The sequence below is a fragment of the Oryctolagus cuniculus genome, chromosome 9, assembly GCF_964237555.1.
Source record: "Oryctolagus cuniculus chromosome 9, mOryCun1.1, whole genome shotgun sequence".
NCBI lineage: Eukaryota > Metazoa > Chordata > Mammalia > Lagomorpha > Leporidae > Oryctolagus > Oryctolagus cuniculus.
The window spans coordinates 104,922,718-104,947,438 of record NC_091440.1 but is presented as its reverse complement, the minus strand read 5'-3'; the positions used below and the strand labels follow the sequence as shown (position 1 = coordinate 104,947,438).

The following is a 24,721-nucleotide window of genomic DNA, read 5'->3' as shown; positions in this document are numbered from 1 at the left end:
TCTTTAAGTGGAGATTCACATGTTATTATAAAGTCTAACTGAATAATTTAATACTCCTTTTCTAAGTTAGTTTTATGACACATCTTCCTGTTTGGGAGTAGTAATGGGATACTAACCTATAGACTTTCCCCCAAAAAAGAATAAGGAAGGAAACACAGTAATAAAGAATTAAGTTTTTAAAAACCTAGTTATCAGGATCTCCAGAATAGTAATAAGATTGGCACATTTTAAGAAAGCCACAAAATATGGATGATTTAAATTATGGATCTATGAAGAGAAACACAATAAATCCTTCCCTGAAGGTATTTTTAGATGGAGAGGAGGATGGTTTCCTGTTCCACAAAGTGGAGGAAACAGCATGTGGTGATTCTAACATTATCCACTAAGGTAGGCTATCTGAAGGTGGGAGGAAATTCGGAGGCTGATGACCACAGGCTAACTGGCTATGACTGACAAGATGAATACCAGAAATGGGCATAATACTCACTTAGATGACATATAATGCGACCTACATGTCAAAGAGTAGGGGAGGAAATGTGAGGGGAGTACCTTAAAGGAGAATAGAAAACATTCAAAAGATGACTATTTCTGAAACTGTCAAATTTGCCATTCACTTTAAGAGACTTCCCACTTGTATAGCAAACAAATAGGCCTTCCTTGGTATGTCCTCTTATACAGACACAATTAAGGGTCATCAGAGTGACTTAAATCAGAAAGAGGGTTAATGGACTGAAGTGCTAATTGTTAAAAAAGAAATATCCAAGAATCAATGAAATGGAAAGCAGGAAACAGAAGTAAGACCTTAGATGAGACGGTCCAAGTTCTTCCTACAAGTTCGACAATTTGTATCTCTATGTGCCACTGTTTATATTTCAAAGTAAAAATTATTTCTGATTTATTCCACAGAAACTAAGAAGCAATGTATAAAAGAAAATCTGAAATAGCAAAATAACGATGACATTTATGCAACTTTTATTTTTGCAATTAAACATTTCTTTTTGTACAGATCTAAGAAAAAGTGTTAGTATAAGAATTAAAAAGATTTACAATGGAGAACATTTGTGAAAGTGTATCATGGAAAGTCAGATGTTATTTTAAGTGACTGTTGACATTTTATAATGCATACCATAAGAATTTATGTTTTCAATCTAAGATTTTAGTGTATGTGATTATAAGAATACAATCTTTAAAATAAATAACACTTACCAGGTAAAATATTTAAGTAGTTTCTCTCAGCATTCTTAGTTTTATCGTCACATCCTCCATTTTGGTTCCCAGAATCTATTCATAAGAATGTAGTATGAAAGAAGACAACAATAGATGAGAACACATTACCACTCCCATTTCCAAAACAATCACGATGACAGCAAGAATTTCCAAAGGGACTCTGTGTGTCAGACACTGGGCTAGATGCTTTACATAGATGGTCCAGTATTTTATTCTTTTTTTTTTTTAAAGATTTATTTATTTAATTTGAAAGGCAAAGTTACAGAGAAGAAGAGGCACAGGTAGAGAAAGAGTTCTTCCATCTGCTGGTTCACTCTCCAGATGGCCACAACAGCCAGAGCTGGGCCAATCCGAAGCCAGGAGCCAGGAGTTTCTTCCAGGTCTCCCACATGGGTGCAGGGGCTCAAGGACTTGGGCCATCCTCCATTGCTTTCCCAGGCTACAGCAGAGAGCTGGATCAAAAGTGGAACAGCCAGGACTTGAACTGGTGCCCACGTGAGATGCTAGCACTGCAGTCGGCGACGTCATCCACTATACCACAGTGCTGGCCCTCAAAGTATTTTATTCTTACAACAGCCCTATAACTGGAACTTTGTGAGTTAGGTACTATTATTACCTTCATTTTTATAAACAAGGAACAGAGGCTTAGATAGGTTAATAACTTAATCTGGGATGCAAAGGTAAGTGGTAGAAGCAGATTTTGAACCCATACACAGAGATTCTAAATCCTATGGCCTTCACCACATGCCAGTACTCTACTTTTCATCTGAGAGGATCAGGGTACTAAGCTAACTACACATAAAATAACTTCATTAGATAGTTGTAACGTGGCCATCTCTATTTTTAGAATCTGAGTCACTGTTGTTGATAATAACTTGTTCAGGACTACAAATAAATGGTTAGTAAGCACCAGGAATTGCTTTACAGTCAGCCCATTCCTGAAATTTATTTCTTATCTGACACTATATATGCATATAATTAATTCCAGGGGTGAGACTCTGTTTCAAACAGAAAATTTTTTCAGATATTCAATAGTTTTTCTTATTTTTTCTTTCATTTTTAAAGTCATTATATTTCCTAGAAGGATAAATACTGGTAAAATAAGCATAACTGAACATACATTATTAAGGCAATTTGTATGTATGCAAATTACTTTACATACATACAAACATATACTTTTAATATAAGACACATTTTAATTTTAGAAGAATACCATCAGAACTCACAACTGCAAAATGAATATTAGCTTTCAAAGTAGCTATTTTTAATTATGTATTTATTTAAAAGGCAGAGAGAAAGATTGATTGATCAATCTTTCATCCACTGGTTCCCTCTCGAAATGCCCAAAACAGCCAGGACTGCGCTAGGCCAAAGCCAGAAGCCAGGAACTCCATCCTGGTCTTCCACATGAGTGGCAGGAACCCGACTACTTGGGCCACCTTCCCCTGCCACCAGGTGCAAATCAGAAGCTGGACCCGAAGTGGAGGTGGGTGGGACTCAATCCCAGGCACGCTGACAAGGGAATGCTGGTGTTGCAAGCAAATTAAACTACTAACCACAATGCCTGCCTCTAGAGTAGTGAGCTTTAGGAGGCCATATACTTACTCCAGCTGAATTACAACTATTTAGAAATCCATTTTGGAATGGCCTTCAGCATCAGAAAATCACACGAAAGCAGTCAGAACTTAAAATAAGTAAACTGCAAATACCAAAGTAGAGTTTCCAAAATGATCTGAATAAAAGGTAACCATATTTTCATCTAATGATTACTTTGATGAACTGATTCCTAACTTCCTATCTTTTAAACACATATATTTTATAAACCAAGAGACCGAGATACAGGCACAGAGAGGCAGATGGCTGAGTTGCTCGAGTCCTGATGTAATGTAATATTTATTTCTAATACAGAGTCATATAATAGGTTTTGCATAAGTGATCATAGCACAGATTATAAATAAGGACTCTAATTTTGTTCAGAGGGTGTCTGAACAAAGAGGAACCCTGCTGCGATGGATGTTAGGGCACTATGGGTTTTAAGTTGTTGCTTGGGAAGCCCTCATCCCACACTGGAGCGCATGTTCTGAGTCCTGGCTACTCTGTTTCTGGTCTAGTTTCTTGCTAATGCACCTGAAAAGGGAACTGATGATGGTCCAAGTACTTGGGTCCCGGCCATCTAAATCTAAGTGGGAGGACTGGGAGAAGTTATGGGCTCCTGTTACAGGCATCAGGGAACCAGAAGATAAAAGATTTGTCTCGAGCTCTCCTTCCCTCTTCTCTTCTGTCACTCTGCCTTTCAAATAAGTAAATAAAATAAATCTTAAAAAAAAGAATTTCTGCTAAATAATAAATAAGAGTAGTTCATAGTCCATTTCCCTTTCATATCTTAACGGTAATAGCTTGTTTGATAATACTAAGAAGATGGCTATCTTTTTTACTTTTTTTCAAAAAAGTATATAAAGGTGCTAATATAACAACCACAGTAAGAAAAATAATGGAATATCTTAGAGAAAAACAGGTGCTTATATATTAGGATGTAAACACATACAACAATTATGTATGCACGAATAGAGAAGAAAAAGATGGAGAAAGTGTTTTCACAAAGTTCTTCTATAACAACATACGGGTTCCTTTAAGAAAGTTGTCTTTCATAAACCTACTTGCTTCACTGACTCACTTAAACACAAAGTAGCTGCTTGAACAAGAACAAAATAATACTATGTTATACACGTACTGCCTCAATAGTATATGTTTAAAAACTTTCCTGGCATTTATTGTATACTTTCTATCTCCCTTAAATATACTTACAATCTTCCCCCTCCCGCATGTATTATGATCTCAATCTTTATGCTTTTAGTCTCTACTAAGAATAATATTGAGGGGCCACCGCTGTGGCATAGCTGGTAAAGCCACTGCCTGCAGCGCTGGCATCCAGCATCCCATATGAGCACCGGTTAGAGTCCTGGCTGCTCCACTTCGACCCAGCTCTCTGCTGTGGCCTGGGAAAGCAGTGGAAGATGGCCCAAGTCCTTGGGCCCCTGCACCTATGTGGGAGACCTGGAAGAAGCTCCTAGCTCCTGGCTTTGGATTGGCACAGTTCCAGATGTTGCGGCCATCTGGTGCGTGAACAAGTGGATGGAAGACCTCTCTCTCTCTCTCTCTCTCTCTCTCTCTGCCTCAGACTCTCTGTAACTCTGCCTTTCAAATAAAAAAGAAATCTTTAGAATAATATTGAAATGCTTCTGATCACATTACTAGTTTTAATGACATGGAAGAAGATGGCAAAATAAGAGGCACACTGGAATTTTCTGAAAGGGTTTTTGTTAGGATATACTTGTTTATTGGTTTTTCTGATATTTGGCTTGGCTTTGACACTTAAAATGCAAATGACCATGGCAAAGCCACATTTATCTTTTGGGAGATTAAAGCTGGTGGGGTCGTTAGGAGAGCAGTTGCTAACACTGTCAAAGTTATCAGTGCAGTCCTTTAACCCAGGGACTTCTCCTCAAGGATCTGTTCCACAGATTGGCTTATTGCTCACCCAAGGATTCATGTGCAAGATTACCCATGCACTGCTACATAAAATAATAAAAAATTAGGAGTAGATCAAATGTTTATTAAGAGGGGACTGATTAATAATAGGATATTCCATAATGGATTACTATGCAACAGCAAAAAGGTCTAAGGATGGTCTTTATGAACTGATATGGAATGAGCTCTGGGGTACATTATTCAGTGAAAAAAGCAGGACAGAGAATAGTACATATGAAAGCTCACATTTGTGAAAAAGGGAAATAAATCTACACCTACATATGCTTACATAAATAGAAACATAAACATGTATCCGGAAGGCACATATGAGACAGCACTGGCTGCCTCTGGAGAGAGAAACTGGCTGGCTGGGGACAGACCTAGGGAGACTCACTGTGTGCTCTTTTGTACAGCTTGAATCATGAATTTTGAGAATGGTTTACCTATTTAAGAAACTTTTTAAAGACACAGAAAACAGAAAATATTGTTTTTATTTTGCTTTGTTTTTAAGATTTATTTACCTACTTGAAAGTAAAGATAGACAGGGAGAGTGAGAGAAAAAGAGATCCTGAATCAAATGGCCACAATGGCTGGGCTGGTCCAGGTTGAAACTAGGAGGCTGGATCCCCATCTGGGTTTCCCACATGGCTAGCAGGGGCTCAACTTGGGCAATCTTCTGCTGCCTTCCCAGGTGCATTAGCAGGGAGCGGGATTTGAAGTGATCCAGAGCTCCAATATGGGATGCCAGCATTGCAGGTGTCAGCTTAGCTCAGTGTGCCACAATGCCAATCCTAGAAAACATTTGTAAAAGTCTATGGAATAGGGGCCGGCACTGTGGCATAGCAGGTAAAGCCACTGCCTGCAGTGCCAGCATCCTATTTGGACACCAATTCGAGTCCCGGCTGCTCCACTTCCGATCCAGCTCCCTGCTATAATGTGCCTGGGAAAGCAGCAGAGGATGGCCCAAGTGCTTGGGCCCCTGCATCCACATGGGAGACCTGGAGGAAGTTCCTAGCTCCTGGCTTTGGATCAGCCCAGCTCCAGCCACTGCAGCCATTTGGGGAGTGAATCAGTGGATGGAAGACCTTTCTCTGTCTCTACCTCTCTCTGTAACTCTGCCTTTCAAATAAATAAAATAAATCTTTAAAACAAAACCAAACAATTGATTTTGAGATAATACAACATCTTCTTTGAAACACTGGAGTTGCATAAAAGAAAAAAAAGGTATTCAAAGTACAGGAAGCAGATTTAAAGGTCTGAGAAGCCCAAAAGTTAAAACTTCCCATATTTTATCTCCTGAACACCACTACAAAGTTTTTATTTAAAAATATATACTGTGCATTCATTCAAGCCAGGCAAGAGCATGTATTATGATTTTAGTCTGTGATATTACATGAAATGTCAAGGGCCAGCATTATGGCACAGTGGGTTAAATCACCATGTGTGACACTGTCTGGCATCCCATATCAGAATGCTGGTTCTAGTACCAGCTGCTTCGCTTCCAGTGCACTACCCTGCTAATGTGCCTGGGAAGTCAGCAGAGGATGGCCTAAGTGCTTGGGTCCTGGCCGTCCATGATGGAGACCCAGATAGAGTTTTGGGCTCCTGGCTGTAGCCTGGCCCAGCCCTAGCTATTGTAGCCATTTGGAGAGTCAATCAAGTCTGTTCCTCCAGCTCCCTCTGTGGCTCTGGCTTTCAAATAAATAAATCTTTAAAAAATATATGAAGTGTCAGAAAAATACTGAAACATTTTAAAAGAATATAACCCTGATATTCAGCTCATAACTAAAACAACTTACAGTAACAATTTAATTGCTTTTTAAGCTTTCATTTTCAATTTAAGAAAATCTGAATTTGAGTTTTTTTTAAATCTAAGTCTTTTCCTTTAACTCTCTTTCCATGTGTAGATTCAAAGTTTTTTTTTTTGTTTTTTTTTGTTTTTTTTTTTTTTTTTTGACAGGCAGAGTGGATAGTGAGAGAGAGAGACACAGAGAGAAAGGTCTTCCTTTTGCCATTGGTTCACCCTCCAATGGCCGCCACGGCTGGCGCACCACGCTGATCCGAAGGCAGGAGCCAGGTGCTTCTCCTGGTCTCCCATGGGGTGCAGGGCCCAAGCACTTGGGCCATCCTCCACTGCCTTCCCGGGCCACAGCAGAGAGCTGGCCTGGAAGAGGGGCAACCGGGAAAGAATCCGGTGCCCCGACCGGGACTAGAACCCGGTGTGCCGACGCTGCTAGGTGGAGGATTAGCCTAGTGAGCCGCGGCGCCGGCCAGATTCAAAGTTTTTTTTTTTTTTGACAGGCAGAGTGGACAGTGAGAGAGAGAGACAGAGAGAAAGGTCTTCCTTTTGCCGTTGGTTCACCCTCCAATGGCCGCCGCGGCCGGCGCGCTGCGGCCGGCGCACCGCGCTGATCCGATGGCAGGAGCCAGGAGCCAGGTGCTTTTCCTGGTCTCCCATGGGGTGCAGGGCCCAAGCACCTGGGCCATCCTCCACTGCACTCCCGGGCCACAGCAGAGGGCTGGCCTGGAAGAGGGGCAACCGGGACAGAATCCGGTGCCCCAACCGGGACTAGAACCCGGTGTGCCGGCGCCGCTAGGCGGAGGATTAGCCTAGTGAGCCGCGGCGCCGGCCCAGATTCAAAGTTTTTGAAGAAAGATGCCAAGAACTGTCTCTACATTTTTTTTTTTTTTTTTTTTTATCTTTTATTTAATGAATATAAATTTCCAAAGTACGTCTCATGGGTTACAATGGCTTTCCCCCCCATACCGTCCCTCCCACCCACCACCCTCCCCTTTCCCACTCCCTCTCCCCTTCCATTCACATCAAGATTCATTTTCGATTATCTTAGTATACAGAAGATCAGCTTAGTATACCTTAAGTAAGGATTTCAACAGTTTGTTCCCACACAGAAACATAAAGTGAAAAATAATAGATGATTTTTTTTTTAAATGATGATGAAATCAGATCAGACCTATTGTCATGTTTAATCCCAGTGAGAGTCAAGTTGGGAATTGATAGTTTCTTTCTTTTTTTTTTTTTTTTTTTTTAACAGAAGATCAGTTTAGTGTACATTAAGTAAAGATTTCAACAGTTTGCACCCCCATAGAAACACAAAGTGAAATATACTGTTTGAGTACTCGTTATAGCATTAAGCCTCAGTGTACAGCACATTAAGGACAGAGATCCTACATGAGGAGTAAGTGCACAGTGACTCCTGTTGTTGACTTTACAAATTGACACTCCTGTTTATGGCATCAGTAATCTCCCTATGCACCAGTCATGAGTTTCCAAGGCTATGGAAGCCCCTTGAGAAGAACTGTCTCTACATTTTAAAACCATTTCACAGTATATCCATTTCTAAATAAACAAACAAGTAAGTAAATAAAACTGTCTTGATCCAGCCATCCCATCTTTATGTATAATATTCAAAGGAACTGAAATTAGTATCTTGAAGAGTATCTTCATTTCACCATTCATAATAGCCAAGATATGAAAACAATGTAAGTGTTCATCAATGGATGACTGGATAAAGAAAATAAATTTTTTTCAACTCACAGATAGAATTTCTTGTGAGGAACACTTGGGGTCCCAAGTACTTCAGATAAGGAATGCTCAATGTGTAATTAGCAAGATGTTATATTGTGAATAAACATATAAAAAGCAGTCATTCAAAGACATAGCGATTAAAAAAAACCAACTCTTGTAACTGACTTTATACTACTCAAGTCAAGCAAAGATGGAACACAGAAAGAGCATGTATTTAACGCTGCTTTTTACAATTTGGATCAAAAGATCACCAACCTTCCACAGAGTGCCTGTTTCTACTGTAACTACAGTACTGAAATTTTAAAATAATTTTCACTGAGAATCTTGACAAAAATTATCCCAAAAAAAGAAAATTAAGGACAGGATTCAACCTTATGACGATTTTAAGTTTTGTTCTTAATTTCCTTCTTCCAATTTCTGGAAATAAAATATGATTTTAATGACCCATAAGCCATTCACTCTAGTGATTATGGACAGAATATACTAAGAGTGAAATATTTTATAAACTGGAGTTTTACTGACCATGTGATTCTTTCAGCTTACTCCTGCGCTGGGTTCTGGCATAAAGGACCACCTGTTGGACAACTTCCAGTTGCTCTTCAATCCGGGGGAAATGGAAGTCAGTACACTCTTGGCAAACTGTGGCAAAATCTAAGGAACCCAGAACATTTACAAACTTATAAGTGTGAACTATCAAACATGTAGTTTTTTCTTACAAACAGAGATATAGGAAAAATAGAAAATAAAACTCAAAGTATGATTTCTTACATCTATCCTTTCAATAGTAATGCTTTAAGTTAGGGCATTGTAATTTTGCTTTTATCAGAAACTTAACCTCTCAACTACTCAAGAGTAAACAATTAATAGACAATACATTTTAATGCAAGGTCAATATAATCCAAATGTTTAAATAACAGATACTTTGATCATAATATATCCCTAAAAGTGCTACAACATACAAGAAGGCAAGTAAATTCTACTCAGGCTTTTTTCAAAGACAGGTTTAATTTCAATACCTTAGATATAATAAAAAATGTATAAATAATCATAAAAGTGCTTCACTAAGAGGGAAGGCAGAATTTTGCCTAGCATATTTAAGAGGTAGTTTATTAGAAAAAAAAAGAAAAATGCATGAACTAAAATTCACTGAGCCAGAATCTGCTTCTAAATTGAAAAGTATATTTATATGTTGATTACTTTTTCCTTATACTGACATAAGAACCTTATAGAATGGATTTTGTAATACAACAGAAATTTAAGAAAAATTAAATATTATGAAACACACTAAAAATGCTTAAGTATGAAATAGCTATGGCGGATACAACTATTTTTGGTCTACTTGAATACTTGGAGTGATTAAATTTTTTTCAGTTTTTCCATACTTCTTTTATTTGTAAGAATGGCATCAGGAGGATAAATTTTATTTTATTTTATTTTATTTTATTTTATTTTTTTAATTTTTTTGACAGGCAGGAGTGGACAGTGAGAGAGAGAGACAGAGAGAAAGGTCTTCCTTTGCCATTGGTTCACCCTCCAATGGCCGCCACGGCTGGCGCACCACGCTGATCCGAAGGCAGGAGCCAGGTGCTTCTCCTGGTCTCCCATGGGGTGCAGGGTCCAAGCACTTGGGCCATCCTCCACTGCTTTCCCGGGCCACAGCAGAGAGCAGGCCTGGAAGAGGGGCAACCGGGACAGAATCCGGCGCCCCGACCGGGACTAGAACCCGGTGTGCTGGCGCCGCAAGGCGGAGGATTAGCCTAGTGAGCCGTGGCGCCGGCCAGGATAAATTTAAGGAAATAAATATGAATAATGTGGGGGCTGTTGCTGTGGCTCAGTGGTTTAAAGCTGTGGCCTGCAGCTCTGGCATCCCATATGGGCACCAGTTCGAGTCTCAGTTGCTCTACTTTGGATCTAGCTTCCTGCTAATGACCTGGGGAAGCAGCAGAGGATGGCCCAAGTATTTGGGCTCCTGTACCCACGTGAGACCTGGATGAAGCTCCTGGCTCCTGGCTTAGGCCTGTCTCAGCCCTGGTTGTTGCAGTGATTTGGGGAGTAAACCAGTGGATGGAAGATTTCTATCTGTCTCTCTTTCTCTCTCTGTAACTCTACCTCTAATAGATACATAAATATTTAAAAAAAATACATATAATGTTAACTTACCTCTTTTAATACCACTGTAAGAATTAATTCGATTATCTACTAGTAAAACCAGGCCACAAAGAGATGTGGAATAAAGTGATAGCGCTGTCTGAAGCCGATGGAGTTTCACACCACTTCGATGATTTCTTTTATGTTTACAGAAGTCCAGCATATCTGCTCTGAGCAATCTCAAATTATGCATGGTCTTCAGCTGGGCTCCTGGGGGTAAGCAACAGTCCCAGAAAGATACTTAAACTTCTGCAAAAATTCAGTACAATAGCATGCAAGTCTATGGCAAGAACACAGATAAATCTGTGCTACACATAATAATTAAAGATCGGCCTTATAACTTCCCATTTTAATAGCAATTATCAATTTATCTATCTACAAAAAAAGATATGTAAACTAAAATGGGGAACTTAAAGCCAACAAACTATAGGCTTTGTTGGAACAAAAGGTAAAATGACATGGGTACACTCAGATGCTAGGGATTTTTCCATTATAACATAAATCAGAAGATTTTACCATAAATTAAAACTTTAAAAAATGAATACACTTACCTAAATGAATGGTGAAACTTTCTTCTAGTTTTCTTTGTTCCTCATAAATCCTTCCAATTGTTTCTGCTGATTCTCTGAACTGACTTGGCTGAACTTTAATTTCTTCACTGGAATTAATGAAATTATTGATATGCTTTGTTTGCATGTTTGTGAAAAACTTTTCTTGAAGGAAAGCAAGATTTTTAGTAAAATGAGAGAAAAATGAAGTTTGAAAGTAGTACTTAATAGATTCCTAAACTTATCCTTAATCCATGGTGACAAGTAAGACTATAAGTAACAAGATTCTAAAATTCCTACTCGTTCTTTCAGTTCCCCACAGTAGATAATGCAGAGTATTCGTTTTAGTAGTTACATTATAAATCATTAGATTACTATATAATATGTTTAGTGGCCTAAGAGAATGATTATATAAAATGACTAACATATTACTTTAAAATCAGTTATATGTGCTATAAAATATGTAATATATAACTATACCAGGGCTAGCTCTAGGCAAAATCAGAAAAGAAGTGAAATTATAACAAGGAGAATTTAGGCTGGCGCCGCGGCTCACTAGGCTAATCCTCCACCTTGTGGCACTGGCACACCAGGTTCTAGTCCCGGTCGGGGCGCCAGATTCTGTCCCGGTTGCCCTTCTTCCAGGCCAGCTCTCTGCTGTGGCCAGGGAGTGCAGTAGAGGATGGCCCAAGTGCTTGGGCCCTGCACCCCATGGGAGACCCGGATAAGCACCTGGCTCCTGCCTTCGGATCAGCGCAGGGTGCCGGCCGCAGTGCGCCAGCCGTGGCGGCCATTGGAGGGTGAACCAATGGCAAAGGAAGACCTTTCTCTCTGTCTCTCTCTCTCACTGTCCACTCTGCCTGTCCAAAAAAAAAAAAAAAAAAAAAAAAAAAAAAAAAATTAAAAAAAAGGAGAATTTAAAAAGTTAAATAAAATAAATGGAAAAAAAGGATGATTTCTATTTTGATGTATATGCATCCTCTATTTTTACCACTCCCTCCTCCCTTTTTTTTTTTTTTTTTTACCACTAACACTCTCCTCCCACTAAATGACTTCTCAGTTTATTCTGCTCTTTATATTTCCTGTAAAGGTCTCCCCAGAGGAGTCAAAACCATACAACTATTCAATTCAGATTTCATGGTATGCTGAAGATAATAAACTGTAACAGTCATCCATTCCACTGACTACATTTTGGAGAGGTGAATCCAAACAGCCTCTTTAGTTTCACTAACTGGCTTCATTAGTGATATGATAAATTTAAACTTAAAAATAAATTTATATTAATAAAACATCCTCATGTTAGGATGTAGTCAGCCTCAGGAGAATACTGTTCCCACATAACAAAAAGAAAAAGCCAGATAATTACTAATTCAGGATTTTTCTGGAGCCCAAAAGAGGTTTGAGGTAATAAAGGCAACAGAGTAAATGGAATTCCAATGGGGACACCCCCCCTCCAAGAACGGATAGGACCCACAAAGTTTCATCTCTGTCATAGCGTGGTTGAAACAGGTTGCTGTTGTACAAGGGGATAAGAAGAAATGTTAACATTTTAATGGATTCTTAAAGGCCAAACATGGACTAGTCTGTCAATTTAGAGTAGTTAGTATCACAGATGCATCACTGGCAAAATCTTTTCTGGTGGCATCCACCAGGTGTTTCCAAGAAAAGATTTGTGAAGAAGGCAAGAGAGTTCTCTTGGGGCCACAGGCAGAACTGCTGTGTATGCCTCATATTTGGGGCCTAGATGTGGCTTGCCCAAGACAACAGAGCTGCACGATAGCTAGACAATGTGACCCGTCTAAAACCAAGTAACAAGCAGTCGTTACCGGGAGGATGAGAAACAGCAGAGAAGGAGACTCCATCTGCAGCAGGCATGCCAAGGCTACTGGAAACTGCAGATGGAGAAGAGTGACAGAGAAAACCCTCTGGAAACCCACATCTCACTCTAAGTACCAAGGAGCATCAGAGAGTAGATAATGAAGCCCGAGGTATCCTGAAGGTATGGATAGACATACCAAAACCAAGTTCAGCTCAAGTGCTGCAAAAATCTGTACAACTGTCACATTACTGGCCTATTCCTCTCTGGATACAAATAACATCTCAGACTCTTCTAATACCACAATATCCAGAACTTAGTTAAAAACAGAAGGAAGAAGGAAGTTGGAGAAAAAAAGGAGAGAGGGAAGAAACAGGAAAAGAGAGAAGGAAGAAAGGAAGGAGGGAAGGAAGGAAGGACGGACAAAGAAGGACAAGAGGGGAAGAGATATTCGAAAAGGAAAAAAACCTGACAAGATCAAGAGATAAGGTAGTCAAGAGAAAGAGACTTTAAGGTGACTGATGTGGACTTCAAGAAACGGACTTCCAAACAGCTATTAAAATGCTGAAAGATCTAGTGGAAAAGGCAAGCAACTCTGCTGCTGATCTGGCTCCTTGCTAATGCTCCTGAGAAGCAGTAGGTGATGGCCCAAGTTCTTGGGTACCTGAAACCCATGTGAGACATTTGATGGAGTTCCTGGCTTCCAGCTTCAGTCTGGTCCAGTCCCAGTGGTTGTAGGTATTTGGGGAGTGAACTAGTGGATGAAAGATCTCCCTCCCTCCCCTTCTCTCTCTCCCTCTATCATTCTTTCAAAAAAAAAAAAAAAAAAGACAAATAAGTAAATCTATCTTACAACAAGTGAACCCCAAGATAAACTAGGGACTTCAGATGGTTATGATTACCAGCGCCCATATAGGATGAACTGTGGTGTAGCAGGGTAAGCGGCCGTCTGCAGCACTGCCATCCAATATGGGTACCGGTTTGAGTCCTGGCTACTCCATTTCTGATCCAGCTTCCTGCTAATGTGCCTGGGAAATCAGTGGAAGATGGTCCAAGTGTTTGGGCCCCTGCACCCACATGGGAGACCTGGATGAAGCTCTTGGCTCCTGGCTTTGGCCTGGCCCAGCCCCAGTTGTTGTAGTCATTTGGGGAGTGAACCAGCATATAGAAAACCTCTCTCTCTTTCTTTCCTCTCTAACTCTGCCTTTCAAATAAATAAAATAAATCTTAAAAAAAGAAATAAAAAACACATGTCTATATATAAAGGCCTCTACATGAATGTTTATAACAGCTTATTTTTTTTATAATTACCCAAATCTAGAAATAGCTCAACTGTCCATCACCAAGTCAATAGACAGACAAAGGTGTAACAGAGTAGTAAAAAGGAAAGAACCACTGACACATGGAACATCATCAACTGAATCTCAAAAGTACCATGCCAAGCTAAATAAGCAGATGCAAACTGCTAGAGCCAGTTTCACTCCATTTATATAATATTTTGAGGAAAGAAAACTTCAGGGACAGAAATTTGACAGGTTGACAGGGGCTGGGCAAGGCAAAAGTGGATTGACTGTGGAATATAAAAAAGAAATGCTGAATCTTGATTGTGGTGATAATTTGTAACCAAGTTTGTCAAAATTCATCAAGCAATATAACTAAGGCATATTTTGCATAATATAGTTTGTCCTGCAATATATCTGACTTTAAAAAAGACAAAGCAAAAAACAAACCAATAAAAACAAAATGTCTGTTATCAGTCTCATATGGGGTTTTGTATACAGCCGTGCTGAACATAGGCTTCCACTGCTCATGGAAAACACATCAAAATGGAAAGCAAAAAAAGTCACTGCAAAACATTCATTCATAATAATATTTGTTTTTTAAAAGAAGTAGCCACTTCTTTGGAATAACTTTCTAAAACTATAGTAGCAAAGTGAGAGATAACTTTTGTAAAAGGGGCTTTCTCAGCTTCCTTAAGTCAGTGACTTTCTTTTTTGACTGCTACATACAGCATATTCTTTACATTCTGGCTCAATACACACATTCATTTATAGAAAGATTCATGCATGATGCAGTCTAGTATTGTTTTATCCTGTCCTGTCCTATCCTATCCTATCCTATCCTATCCTATCCTATCCTATCCTATCCTATCCTATCATTTTATTGTTCTTTCTAAAGATTGGTTGTAGAGTAAAGGATCTAGAATGGTCCCTAGCATGCTGCAAACAACAGTTTGTAGAAAATACTAAGGCAGGGGCTGGCACTGTGTCGCAGCAAGTTAAAGCCCTGGCCTAAAGTGCCGGCATCCCATATGGCTGCCGGTTCTAGTCCCAGCTGCTCCTCTTCCGATCCAGCTCTCTGCTATGGCCTGGGATAGCAGTAGAAGATGGCCCAAGTTCTTGGGCCCCTGCACCCATGTGGGAGACTTGGAAGAAGCTCCTGGCTCCTGGCTTCGGATTGGCACAGCTCCGGCCGTTGGGGCCATCTGGGAAGTGAACCAGCGGATGGAAGACCTCTCTCCCACTGTCTCTATCTCTCTCTGTAACTCTTTCAAATAAAATAAATTAAAAAAAAAAGTTAAAAAGAGAAAATACTAAGGCAATTGAAAGGTTACATTATTTAGATAAAAGGTGATATAGATCAAATGAGGAGTTTAACAACAATCCACTCACCCGCCCCATAAATATTTGCTGACCATGCATAAATGCCAGCATCAAGAGCTAAATACTTTAGAAGGAGCTGGGGAGGCAGAGGTAAAAACCGACATTCCAGACATGATTCTTACTTTCAAGGCAAGTCTAATGGAAAGGATCAAATTACACAAATAAAATGCCACTTTAAAAATGTTTAGAACATATACTAGTATACCCTGCAAATAGGTCTACTACACCGTACTCATTGTTATTTGTAATTGAATACACTTTATGATTTAAAAGAAAATAGAAATTCTCAATAATACACATATATATCCAGGAAGTAATATAAGCACGGTCACATTCCAAGGCAATATGCAAAATACTATGTATTCAACTCATATGGTGTCATACAGGTTATGAATTACAACAAATCCTCTATACTATTCTCTACCTCCTACCTGTTTCTCTTATTGTACATATCACTCTATATAGTATTATTTTATTTGCAGAGAGAAAGGTCTTCCTTCCTTTGGTTCACCCCTCAAATGGCCACTATGGCCAGTGCATGGCAGCCAGCTCACCGTGCCGATCCAAAGCCAGGAGCCAGGTGCTTCCTCCTGGTCTCCATGCGGGTGCAGGGCGCAAGCACTCGGGCCATCCTCCACTGCCTTCCCGGGCCACAGCAGAGAGCTGGACTGGAAGAGGAGCAACCGGGACAGAATCTGGTGCCCCAACTGGGACTAGAACCCGGGGTGCCGGTGCTGCAGGCGGAGGATTAGCCTAGTGAACCGCGGCGACGGCCCCCATTCTCTTTCTAGAATATAAGCTCCACATGGGGAAGTATCATTTTTGTTTTTCTGCTTAGAGAATGTTTGGTGTTCCACTTATATTTATTGCACTGAACAGACACCAATTGAAAGAACTAAGAGATGATACTTAGGTGTTTAGGTATGCATATCTAAGAGATTTATACAGCTGAAGTTCTAGGGAGGGATTTTAAAGTAACCAAACCCCTCCCATCAAAATAATCCACATAAAACCAGTAAGAGGAAAGGTGTTAAAAGAAGCATACGATTATTTAGAATTTTAATTGGAAACTTAGAAATATACTCAACTAAGAAGGTTCAATTTTTCAATAACTACACTATTATTTACATGGACTTTTATATGAATAAGAGCAAAACATGACTGATTTTACCTGAGGGAGCTGTTGTTGGGGTTTTTTAGGTCTTGGTGAAGTTTTATCACCCATTCCTGATACTCTTGTTTTTGGATGGCAGTTGACTGTTTTAACTCATTTGACCATTTATTCTCTAAGTCCTAAAAGAGACAATGTGACAAATGATTAACCGTTTCACAAAAATAAATAAAAGAAAATGCACTGTGTATCTACAGGTCACTGCATGTCACTTACTTGCTGGGATTCAAAATGCTGAGCAGCCAGCGAATTCACATCTTGATCTGTGAGTGATTTTCCCAGTTCTTGCATCACCTTTTCCATTTCAATACCTTGTCTAAAAAATAAACAAGCAAATCAGACATATTTATCAAACTTTCCAAGTATAGGACCACTTCAGAGCTGTTGAACAATCCCTACAAAGTAAAACTAAAACTTTTATTTTCTAGGCATTATAATACCTGGAAAGCACTTGGAACTCTTAGAAGTGGAGACATGGAGATGACAATGATGTCATATAACATCAACATTTGTACAGCTAAATTTTTAAAAAAGATTTTATTGAGATTTAATGCTATAACGAGTACTCAAACAATATATTTCACTTTGTGTTTCTATGGGGGTGCAAACTGTTGAAATCTTTACTTAATGTATACTAAACTGATCCTCTGTAAAAAAAAAAAAAAAGAAATTATCAATTCCCAACTTGACTCTCACTGGGATTAAACATGACAATAGGTCTGATCTGATTTCATCATCATTTAAAAAAATAATCTATTATTTTTCACTTTATGTTTCTGTGTGGGAGCAAACTGTTGAATCCTTACTTAATGTATACTAAGCTGATCTTCTGTATATTAAGATAATCGAAAATGAATCTTGATGTGAATGGAAGGGGAGAGGGAGTGGGAAAGGGGAGGGTTGTGGGTGGGAGGGACGGTATGGGGGGGAAGCCATTGTAATCCATAAGTCGTACTTTGGAAATTTATATTCATTAAATAAAAGTTAAAAAAAAAGATTTTATTTATTTGAAAGCCAGAGTTACAGAGAGAGAGGGAGAATGAAGGAGAGAGAGCAAGAAACCTTCTATCTTCTGGCTCACCTCCCCAGTGGCTGCAATGACCAGGGCTGGTCTCCCATGTGGGTGGCAGAGGCCCAAGGATTTGGGACCATCTTCTGCTGCTTTCCCATGTGCATTAGCAGGTAGCTGGATCAAAAGTGGAGCAGCCAAGACTTGAATCTGTACTCATTTGAGATGCTGGCATTATTAGTGGCAGCTTACCCTGCTGCAACATGCTGGCCCCCATATAGCTACATTTTAATCAAAATTTAATGCATAAATGAAAACAGTCATAATCTAAGTGACCTTCCAAATATTATAGCTAATATTTAAAAGTCCAGACCTATTTTCATCTGCAAATTTCCTCAAAGATACTCTGCAACTATAGCTTAAATAGATTTTCACCTTATTTGTATATGAAGTGACTTAAACTTATGAATATTAGTTTATGTTATATCCAGAAATTGTCAGTTTGGTTCTGTAAGTCAAATTGTTACAAATCCCTACAAAATAATTTTTGATGATGGAAAGGAAAAGAATTAAGTGCTAGGGGCTGGTGTTGTAGTACAGTGGGTTAAGTTTAAAGTCAAAAAATGACCTTTACAGAGGAATGTATAGTCTGACATATGCTACTGTCCTTCATTCTTCATTTATCCCAAAAAATAATATGCAGAAATTTAAATTAGTTTTCTCTACAGGAAGAGCTAATTAATGATGTGAAAAGTACAGATAATGATTATTTAGGGAGGAACAGGTGTAGTGACTAGGAAGGCTTGAGGGAGACTTCTGCAATATTCTGCAAATATTCTATGTCTTGACCTAGGTGACGGTTACATGTACGTTCTTACTTTGTGAAAACTGACCTGGACACCCACAGTTTGTTGCCTTTTCTGTATGAAAAAGTTCATTTAAAAATTAAAAATTATGTTCTAATATAAATGTATGCAAAAAGTTTGTTCTAAAATATATTTCAAACAAACTGGGGAAGAATAAAATGCAGACAAAGACTAAAAGAATTTTACTATCATTCTAGTTAAAACTTAATTGTTCTTAAAAGTGAATTTTTATTTGTAGCAAAGATGTTCATATATACAAAAAATGAAATAGATTCATACAAGTTATATACACATTTCTAAATACACCTTCTGAGCTTAAATATTCAGTACCACTTAATCCACTTAGTTCTAATATGGATGATTCTGCTAACTGTTTAATAACTACCACAGCTCAGGTGAAGATTACTGTTGCAAGTGAAATTTTGACTTACAAATTGAAATTACTGCTAAACACTTATAAATAAAAACAGATATAAATATATATTAATATTGTACATTACACATGTTCCCTCTAGTGGATAAAAAGTATCATTGCCATTTTTAAATTTAAAGAAAATTTTAGAATCTGGTTTTCTGGTTTGCTGAAAAAAGCAAATTTCTTGCGTGAAAGAAAAAAAAGACAAATTAAGAATCCAACAAATAAAGTTTCATGAACATTTACTTCAACTTAATGTGTCCAAAATGCAAGTAGCTAAAAGACACAGTTAAAGATATAAATATTTCTTCTGATTAAGGCCAAAGCAAATTTTATTGTATTTCAGATGAAATACTGGTATAGGTCGGCTCAGTATATCAGACTTGGCAACTGGTTTACCTTGAAAACACTTAGAGAAAAAAGAACATTATATTATGCTGATGCTATGACAAGAAACTGTCCTTTAAAGATGTAAAATGGCATTAAGATGGAAGGAGAAAGAAGAAAAGGTGTCACTTGTGGTCATGAATTACATAAGCAAATTAACCACCAAAATTCCGAGTCAGCATTCATGGACACCTGTGAATTTCACTACCTTGAGGAATGATAACCTTTGCAGTAAATAGTTCCTGCCTGAAGAATATAGCTCATTTTTTCTTGTCAAACTAATAAGTCAGACATATGAAAAATAAATTACAAAAATCTTTTAAAAATAGATGCATTTGTAAATTATTTATATGTCTGGATATGGGGGGAAAAGGCAAATCTCCACCAAGAAATTTGGCTGAAGGACACTTACAAACCAAAACAAATCCCTACAAAACAATTTTTGATAATAGAAAGAGAAAGAATTAAGTGCTAGGGGCTGCTGCTGTGGTACAGTGAGTCAAATGATGGCTTGTGACGCCAATCCCCAGATGCTCTACTTCCAATCCAGCTTCCTGCTAATGTACCTGGGGAAGCAATAGAAGACAGGCCCAAGTACTGGGGCCCCTGCCACCCACGTGGGAGACCTGGATGGAGTTCCAGGCTCCTGGCTTTGGCTTGGTCCAGCCTCAGTTGTTGCAGACATTTGGAGAGTGAATCAGGAGATAGAAGATCACTTTCTCTCTCTGTCTCTCCCTTTCTCTGTCATTCTACATTTCAAATAAATAAAATAAGTCTTTTTTTTTAAAAAAAGAATTAAGTGCTGATAAATGCAGATAATTAGTTAATTCAGTTTTCTAATAGGTGAACAGTCAGAAGGAACAGGAATCTTTCTCTGATTTAGCAAAAGAACCATTATAGACTTGGAGTTTTCTAAAAGTAGGGAGTAGGCTGCAAAGTCTACTCCAACTTAGAGAAGTTCACCAGCTGATGAAAGTACTGGTAAAGGAAGTCCAGGTAGCCGAGATGGGCATTTATCTACACACTCAAGTAGGCAGAATGGAGTGCAAGGCTCAGAAAACCTGAGATCAGAGAACAGGTTCAGAACGAATTGAAGGTTAAATTATTTGAAGCCTAGTAGGAAAATAAAACAAATGAAATTTAATAGAAAGTACTTAAGTCTACAAAAGTATTTATTCACATATTTTTAAGAATCTAGTTTTTCATTTTCTTTTTTTTAAAAATACTTTCACAATTTTATTTGTCACATAAAAAAGAATAGAAACAAGGGGCTGGTGCTGTGGCGCAGTAGGTTAATCCTCTGCCTGTGGCACCCGCATTCCAGATGGGTGCCAGTTCTAGTCCCGGCTACTCCTCTTCCAATCCAGCTCTCTGCAATGGCCTGGGAATGCAGTAGAAGATGGCCCAAGTCCTTGGGCCCCTGTGCCACATGGGAGACCGGGAAGAAGCTCCTGGCTCCTGATCGGCGCAGCTCCAGCTGTTGCGGCCATTTGGGGAGTGAACCAACAGACAGAAGACCTTTCTGTCTGTCTCTCCCTCTCACTTTCTGTAACTCTACCTCTCAAATAAATAAAAAAAGAATAGAAACAAAATCAAGTTTTTATTTTCCTCCTGGACACAGCTTCAAGACACAGAAACTATCTCAATACAGCTGGTCAACAACTCAAACCTGTAGGAGTGCCAACCTCTCACAATACCACGTACTTTGTGAAACAGACTGTTCTAACATTTAACAATAAATGGTGGTTAATAATTTTGGAGTCAAAAAAAAGGGCCGACGCCACGGCTCAATAGGCTAATCCTCCGCCTGCAGCGCCAGCACACGGGGTTCTAATCCCGGTCGGGGTGCCGGATTCTGTCCCGGTTGCCCCTCTTCCAGGCCAGCTCTCTGCTATGGCCTGGGAGTGCAGTGGAGGATGGCCCAAGTGCTTGGGCCCTGCACCTCATGGGAGACCAGGAGAAGCACCTGGCTCCTGCCTTCGGATCAGCGTGATGCGCAGGCCACAGCGCGCCGGCTGCGGCGGCCATTGGAGGGTGAACCAATGGCAAAGGAAGACCTTTCTCTCTGTCTCTCTCTCTCTCACTGTCCACTCTGCCTGTCAAAAAAAAAATTTTGTTTTTGGAGTCAGACTTCCTGAGTTTCAAATTCCAGCTTCCAATGGACTAGCTAACTTATTTATCCAAAGTTTCCTCATCTGCAGTAGAAACAGGATTACAGGAAAGATCAAATGAGACAGGGCACCCGCAGCAGTCCACACAGCACCTGGAACAAAGCCAGCCTTCAACAGTGGCCATCTAGTCGCTCTATCTGAGATGAGACAAGACTACGTAACGGCAGCATAATTTATCTAGGCTAATTGCTTGAGAAGTTCTCTAATCCCATGAGGACCCTCCCAGCTGAAATGACACTTTTTTTTTTTTTTTTTTTTGACAGGCAGAGTGGACAGTGAGAGAGAGAGACAGAGAGAAAGGTCTTCCTTTGCCGTTGGTTCACCCTCCAATGGCCGCCACGGCCGGCGCGCTGCGGCCGGCGCACAGCGCTGATCCGATGGCAGGAGCCAGGAGCCAGGTGCTTTTCCTGGTCTCCCATGGGGTGCAGGGCCCAAGCACCTGGGCCATCCTCCACTGCACTCCCTGGCCATAGCAGAGAGCTGGCCTGGAAGAGGGGCAACCGGGACAGAATCCGGCGCCCCGACCGGGACTAGAACCCGGTGTGCCGGCGCCGCAAGGCGGAGGATTAGCCTAGTGAGCCGCGGCGCCGGCTTGAAATGACACATTTAAAAGTGCAAGGAAGTTAGGTTCTAATACTAAAGAACTTTTTGTATCTTACCCTTTAATTTTATAATAAATTAAAACAAGTTATTCTGTAACCCATCACCTTTGACAACATAACACTGAGTTATAATGCAAGAAATTTGAAATACCTCTCTCTTAATTTTTTTAGTTCCACATCTCTTTCACCAATTAGTTCTGAGATGCTAACAAAATAATTGTGTTCCAGATTTAGGAGTGTTTCAGAGGCAGGAGAGTGAATGAGGTCGTGGTACACGTCTGCAAAATCTTCATCCCAGCTGGGCTCTTCCGGCCTTGCATGCTCCAATGTTGTCTGCAGAATGATACACAAGCATTTTAAATTATGACACGGCATTTTTATTTAACATACTAGCAGAAAATATGTATGTTGTGATTCCATTTTTGTATGTCAAACAAGGACAGAAAGACTATTTATACATATGTATATTTGATATATGGGATGGTCTGTGTACAGAAAAAAATTGGGTGGAATATAAAGTAAGTTAATATAAGTTACCCAGGGACAGGGGTGAGGCAGAAGTATTAATGTGGAGGAAGAACAGAACTGCTCACAATTAAAAAAATAAGTATGCTATTATGCTATTTCTTTTTTTGAAAAATTTTTTTATGACAGGCAGAGTGAGACAGTGAGAGAGAGAGACAGAGGGAAAGGTTTTCCTTCTGTTGGTTCATGCCCCAAATGGCTGCCATGGCTAGTGCACTGCGCCAATCTGAAGCCAGGAGCCAGGTGCTTCCTCCTGGTCTCCCATGTGGGTGCAGAGCCCAAGCACTTGGGCCATCTTCCACTGCCCTCCCGGGCCACAGCAGAGAGCTGGACTGGAAGAGGAGCAACCAGGACAGAATCCGGCACCACGACCGAGACTAGAACCCAGTGTGCCGGCGCCGCAGGCGGAGTATTAGCCAAGTGAGCCACAGCGCCGGCTTATTATGCTATTTCTATGAAATAACACACGCACACACACACACACACAGAGACATACAAACAAAGGGATGATCCACAAAATGCTAATGGTGCCTATTTAGGGACAGTGGACAATGGGAATTCTGATGATCTTTATTTTCTTTATATTCTAACATATAACACAATCAATTTCACATACAAATCACATAATCAGAAAAACTTTTCCTTATAAAAAATTTACTGCTGAAAAGTGTTTACAGGTTATATGATAGAATTTTTTAAAGGTTTATTTATTTATTTATTTGAAAGAGCCATAGAGGGGCCGGCGCTGTGGTGCAACAGGATGAAGCCTTGGCCTGAGGCACTGGCATCCCTGATGGGCACTGGTTCTAGTCCTGGCTGCTCCTCTACCGATCCACCTCTCTGCTGTGGCCTGGGAAAGCAGTGGAAGATGGCCCAGATCCTTTGGCCCCTGCACCCACGTGGGAGACCTGGAAGATGCTCCTGGCTTCTGGCTCCTGCCTTTGGATCGGCGCAGCTCCAGCCACTGTGGCCATCTTGGGGGTGAACCAGCAGATGGAAGATCTCTTTCTCTCTGTCTCTACTTCTTTCTGTAACCCTGTCTTTCAAATAAATAAAATAAATCTTTAATAAAAAAAAAAAAAAGAAAGAAAGAGCCATAGAAAGAGGGAGAGGTAGAGACAAAGAGAACTTCCATCTACTGTTTCACTCCCCCAGTAGCCAAAACCAGGGCTGTCCAGGAAAAGGCCAGGAGCCAGGAACTCCATCCTGGTTTCCCATATGGATGGCAGGGGCCCAGGAACTTGGGCCACATTCGGCCGCCTTCCCACACACATTTGTAGGAAGCTGGATTGGAAGTGGAGTAGCCAGGACTCAAATCAGCACTCCAGTATGAGATGCTGGTGTTGTAAGCAGTGGCTTAATCCACTGTACCACAATACTGGCTTTAGTACATGAAGGAATTTCAAAACATTTAAAGTATGTTTATTTGGGTGTGAAAAATTTTGAAACCACACAGTGCTTTTTCATCAGATGTATACCCCACAAACTTTTTGAAGACCCCTTGTATACCTAGAAATGAAGTTACCTGGGGATGGCATCATGGTGTAGTAGGTAAAGCTGTAGCCTGCAGTGCCAGCATCCCAAATGGGTGCCAGTTCGAGTCCTGGCTGCTCCACTTACAATCCAGCTCCCTGCTAATGTGCCTGGGGAAGCAGTGGAGGACGGCCCAAGCACCTGGGCCCTTGTACCCACGTAAGAGATCCAGAAGAAGCTACTGGCTCCTGGCTTCGGATTGGCTCAGCTCTGGACATTGCAGCCATTTGGTGAGTGAACCAGCAGATGGAAGATCTTTCTTTCTCTCTCCCTCTGCCTCTAGGTAACTCTGCCTTTCAAATAAATAAATAAATCTTAAAAAAACAAAACTGAGGTTATCTTGGCATCTTGGAGAGTGAACCAGGGGATGAGAGTACTCTCTCTGTCTCCCTGCCTCTCAAATAACTGAAAATAAAGAAACTAAACAACATAGTATTAAAAATAAAAGCTTCAGCATCAACTTTATGGCTTTCCTCTCTGCCCCACATCCTGTCAACAACCTGGGTCACTTGGATGTCCACGTGGACAACCTAGCCAATGGACTGCCTTCTTTCTTTCCTGAACT

The 24,721-nt window shown here is 40.1% G+C and overlaps 1 protein-coding gene across 13 annotated transcripts in view; it reads right to left on the bottom strand.

The window, feature by feature from the left end:
• FERRY3 (FERRY endosomal RAB5 effector complex subunit 3) overlaps positions 1 to 24,721 on the bottom strand; it is a 48,431-nt gene that overhangs the window by 13,912 nt on the left and 9,798 nt on the right. For all 13 annotated transcript variants that reach the window (XM_008259690.4, XM_051850211.2, XM_051850206.2 and 10 more), the window contains 7 exons: positions 22,250 to 22,431; positions 16,865 to 16,964; positions 16,649 to 16,770; positions 11,002 to 11,108; positions 10,463 to 10,660; positions 8,825 to 8,953; positions 1,207 to 1,281 (listed from right to left, as the gene is read on the bottom strand). In XM_008259690.4, coding sequence (XP_008257912.1) covers positions 1,207 to 1,281; positions 8,825 to 8,953; positions 10,463 to 10,660; positions 11,002 to 11,108; positions 16,649 to 16,770; positions 16,865 to 16,964; positions 22,250 to 22,431 — 913 coding nt within the window. The remainder of the gene's footprint in view (positions 1 to 1,206; positions 1,282 to 8,824; positions 8,954 to 10,462; positions 10,661 to 11,001; positions 11,109 to 16,648; positions 16,771 to 16,864; positions 16,965 to 22,249; positions 22,432 to 24,721) is intronic.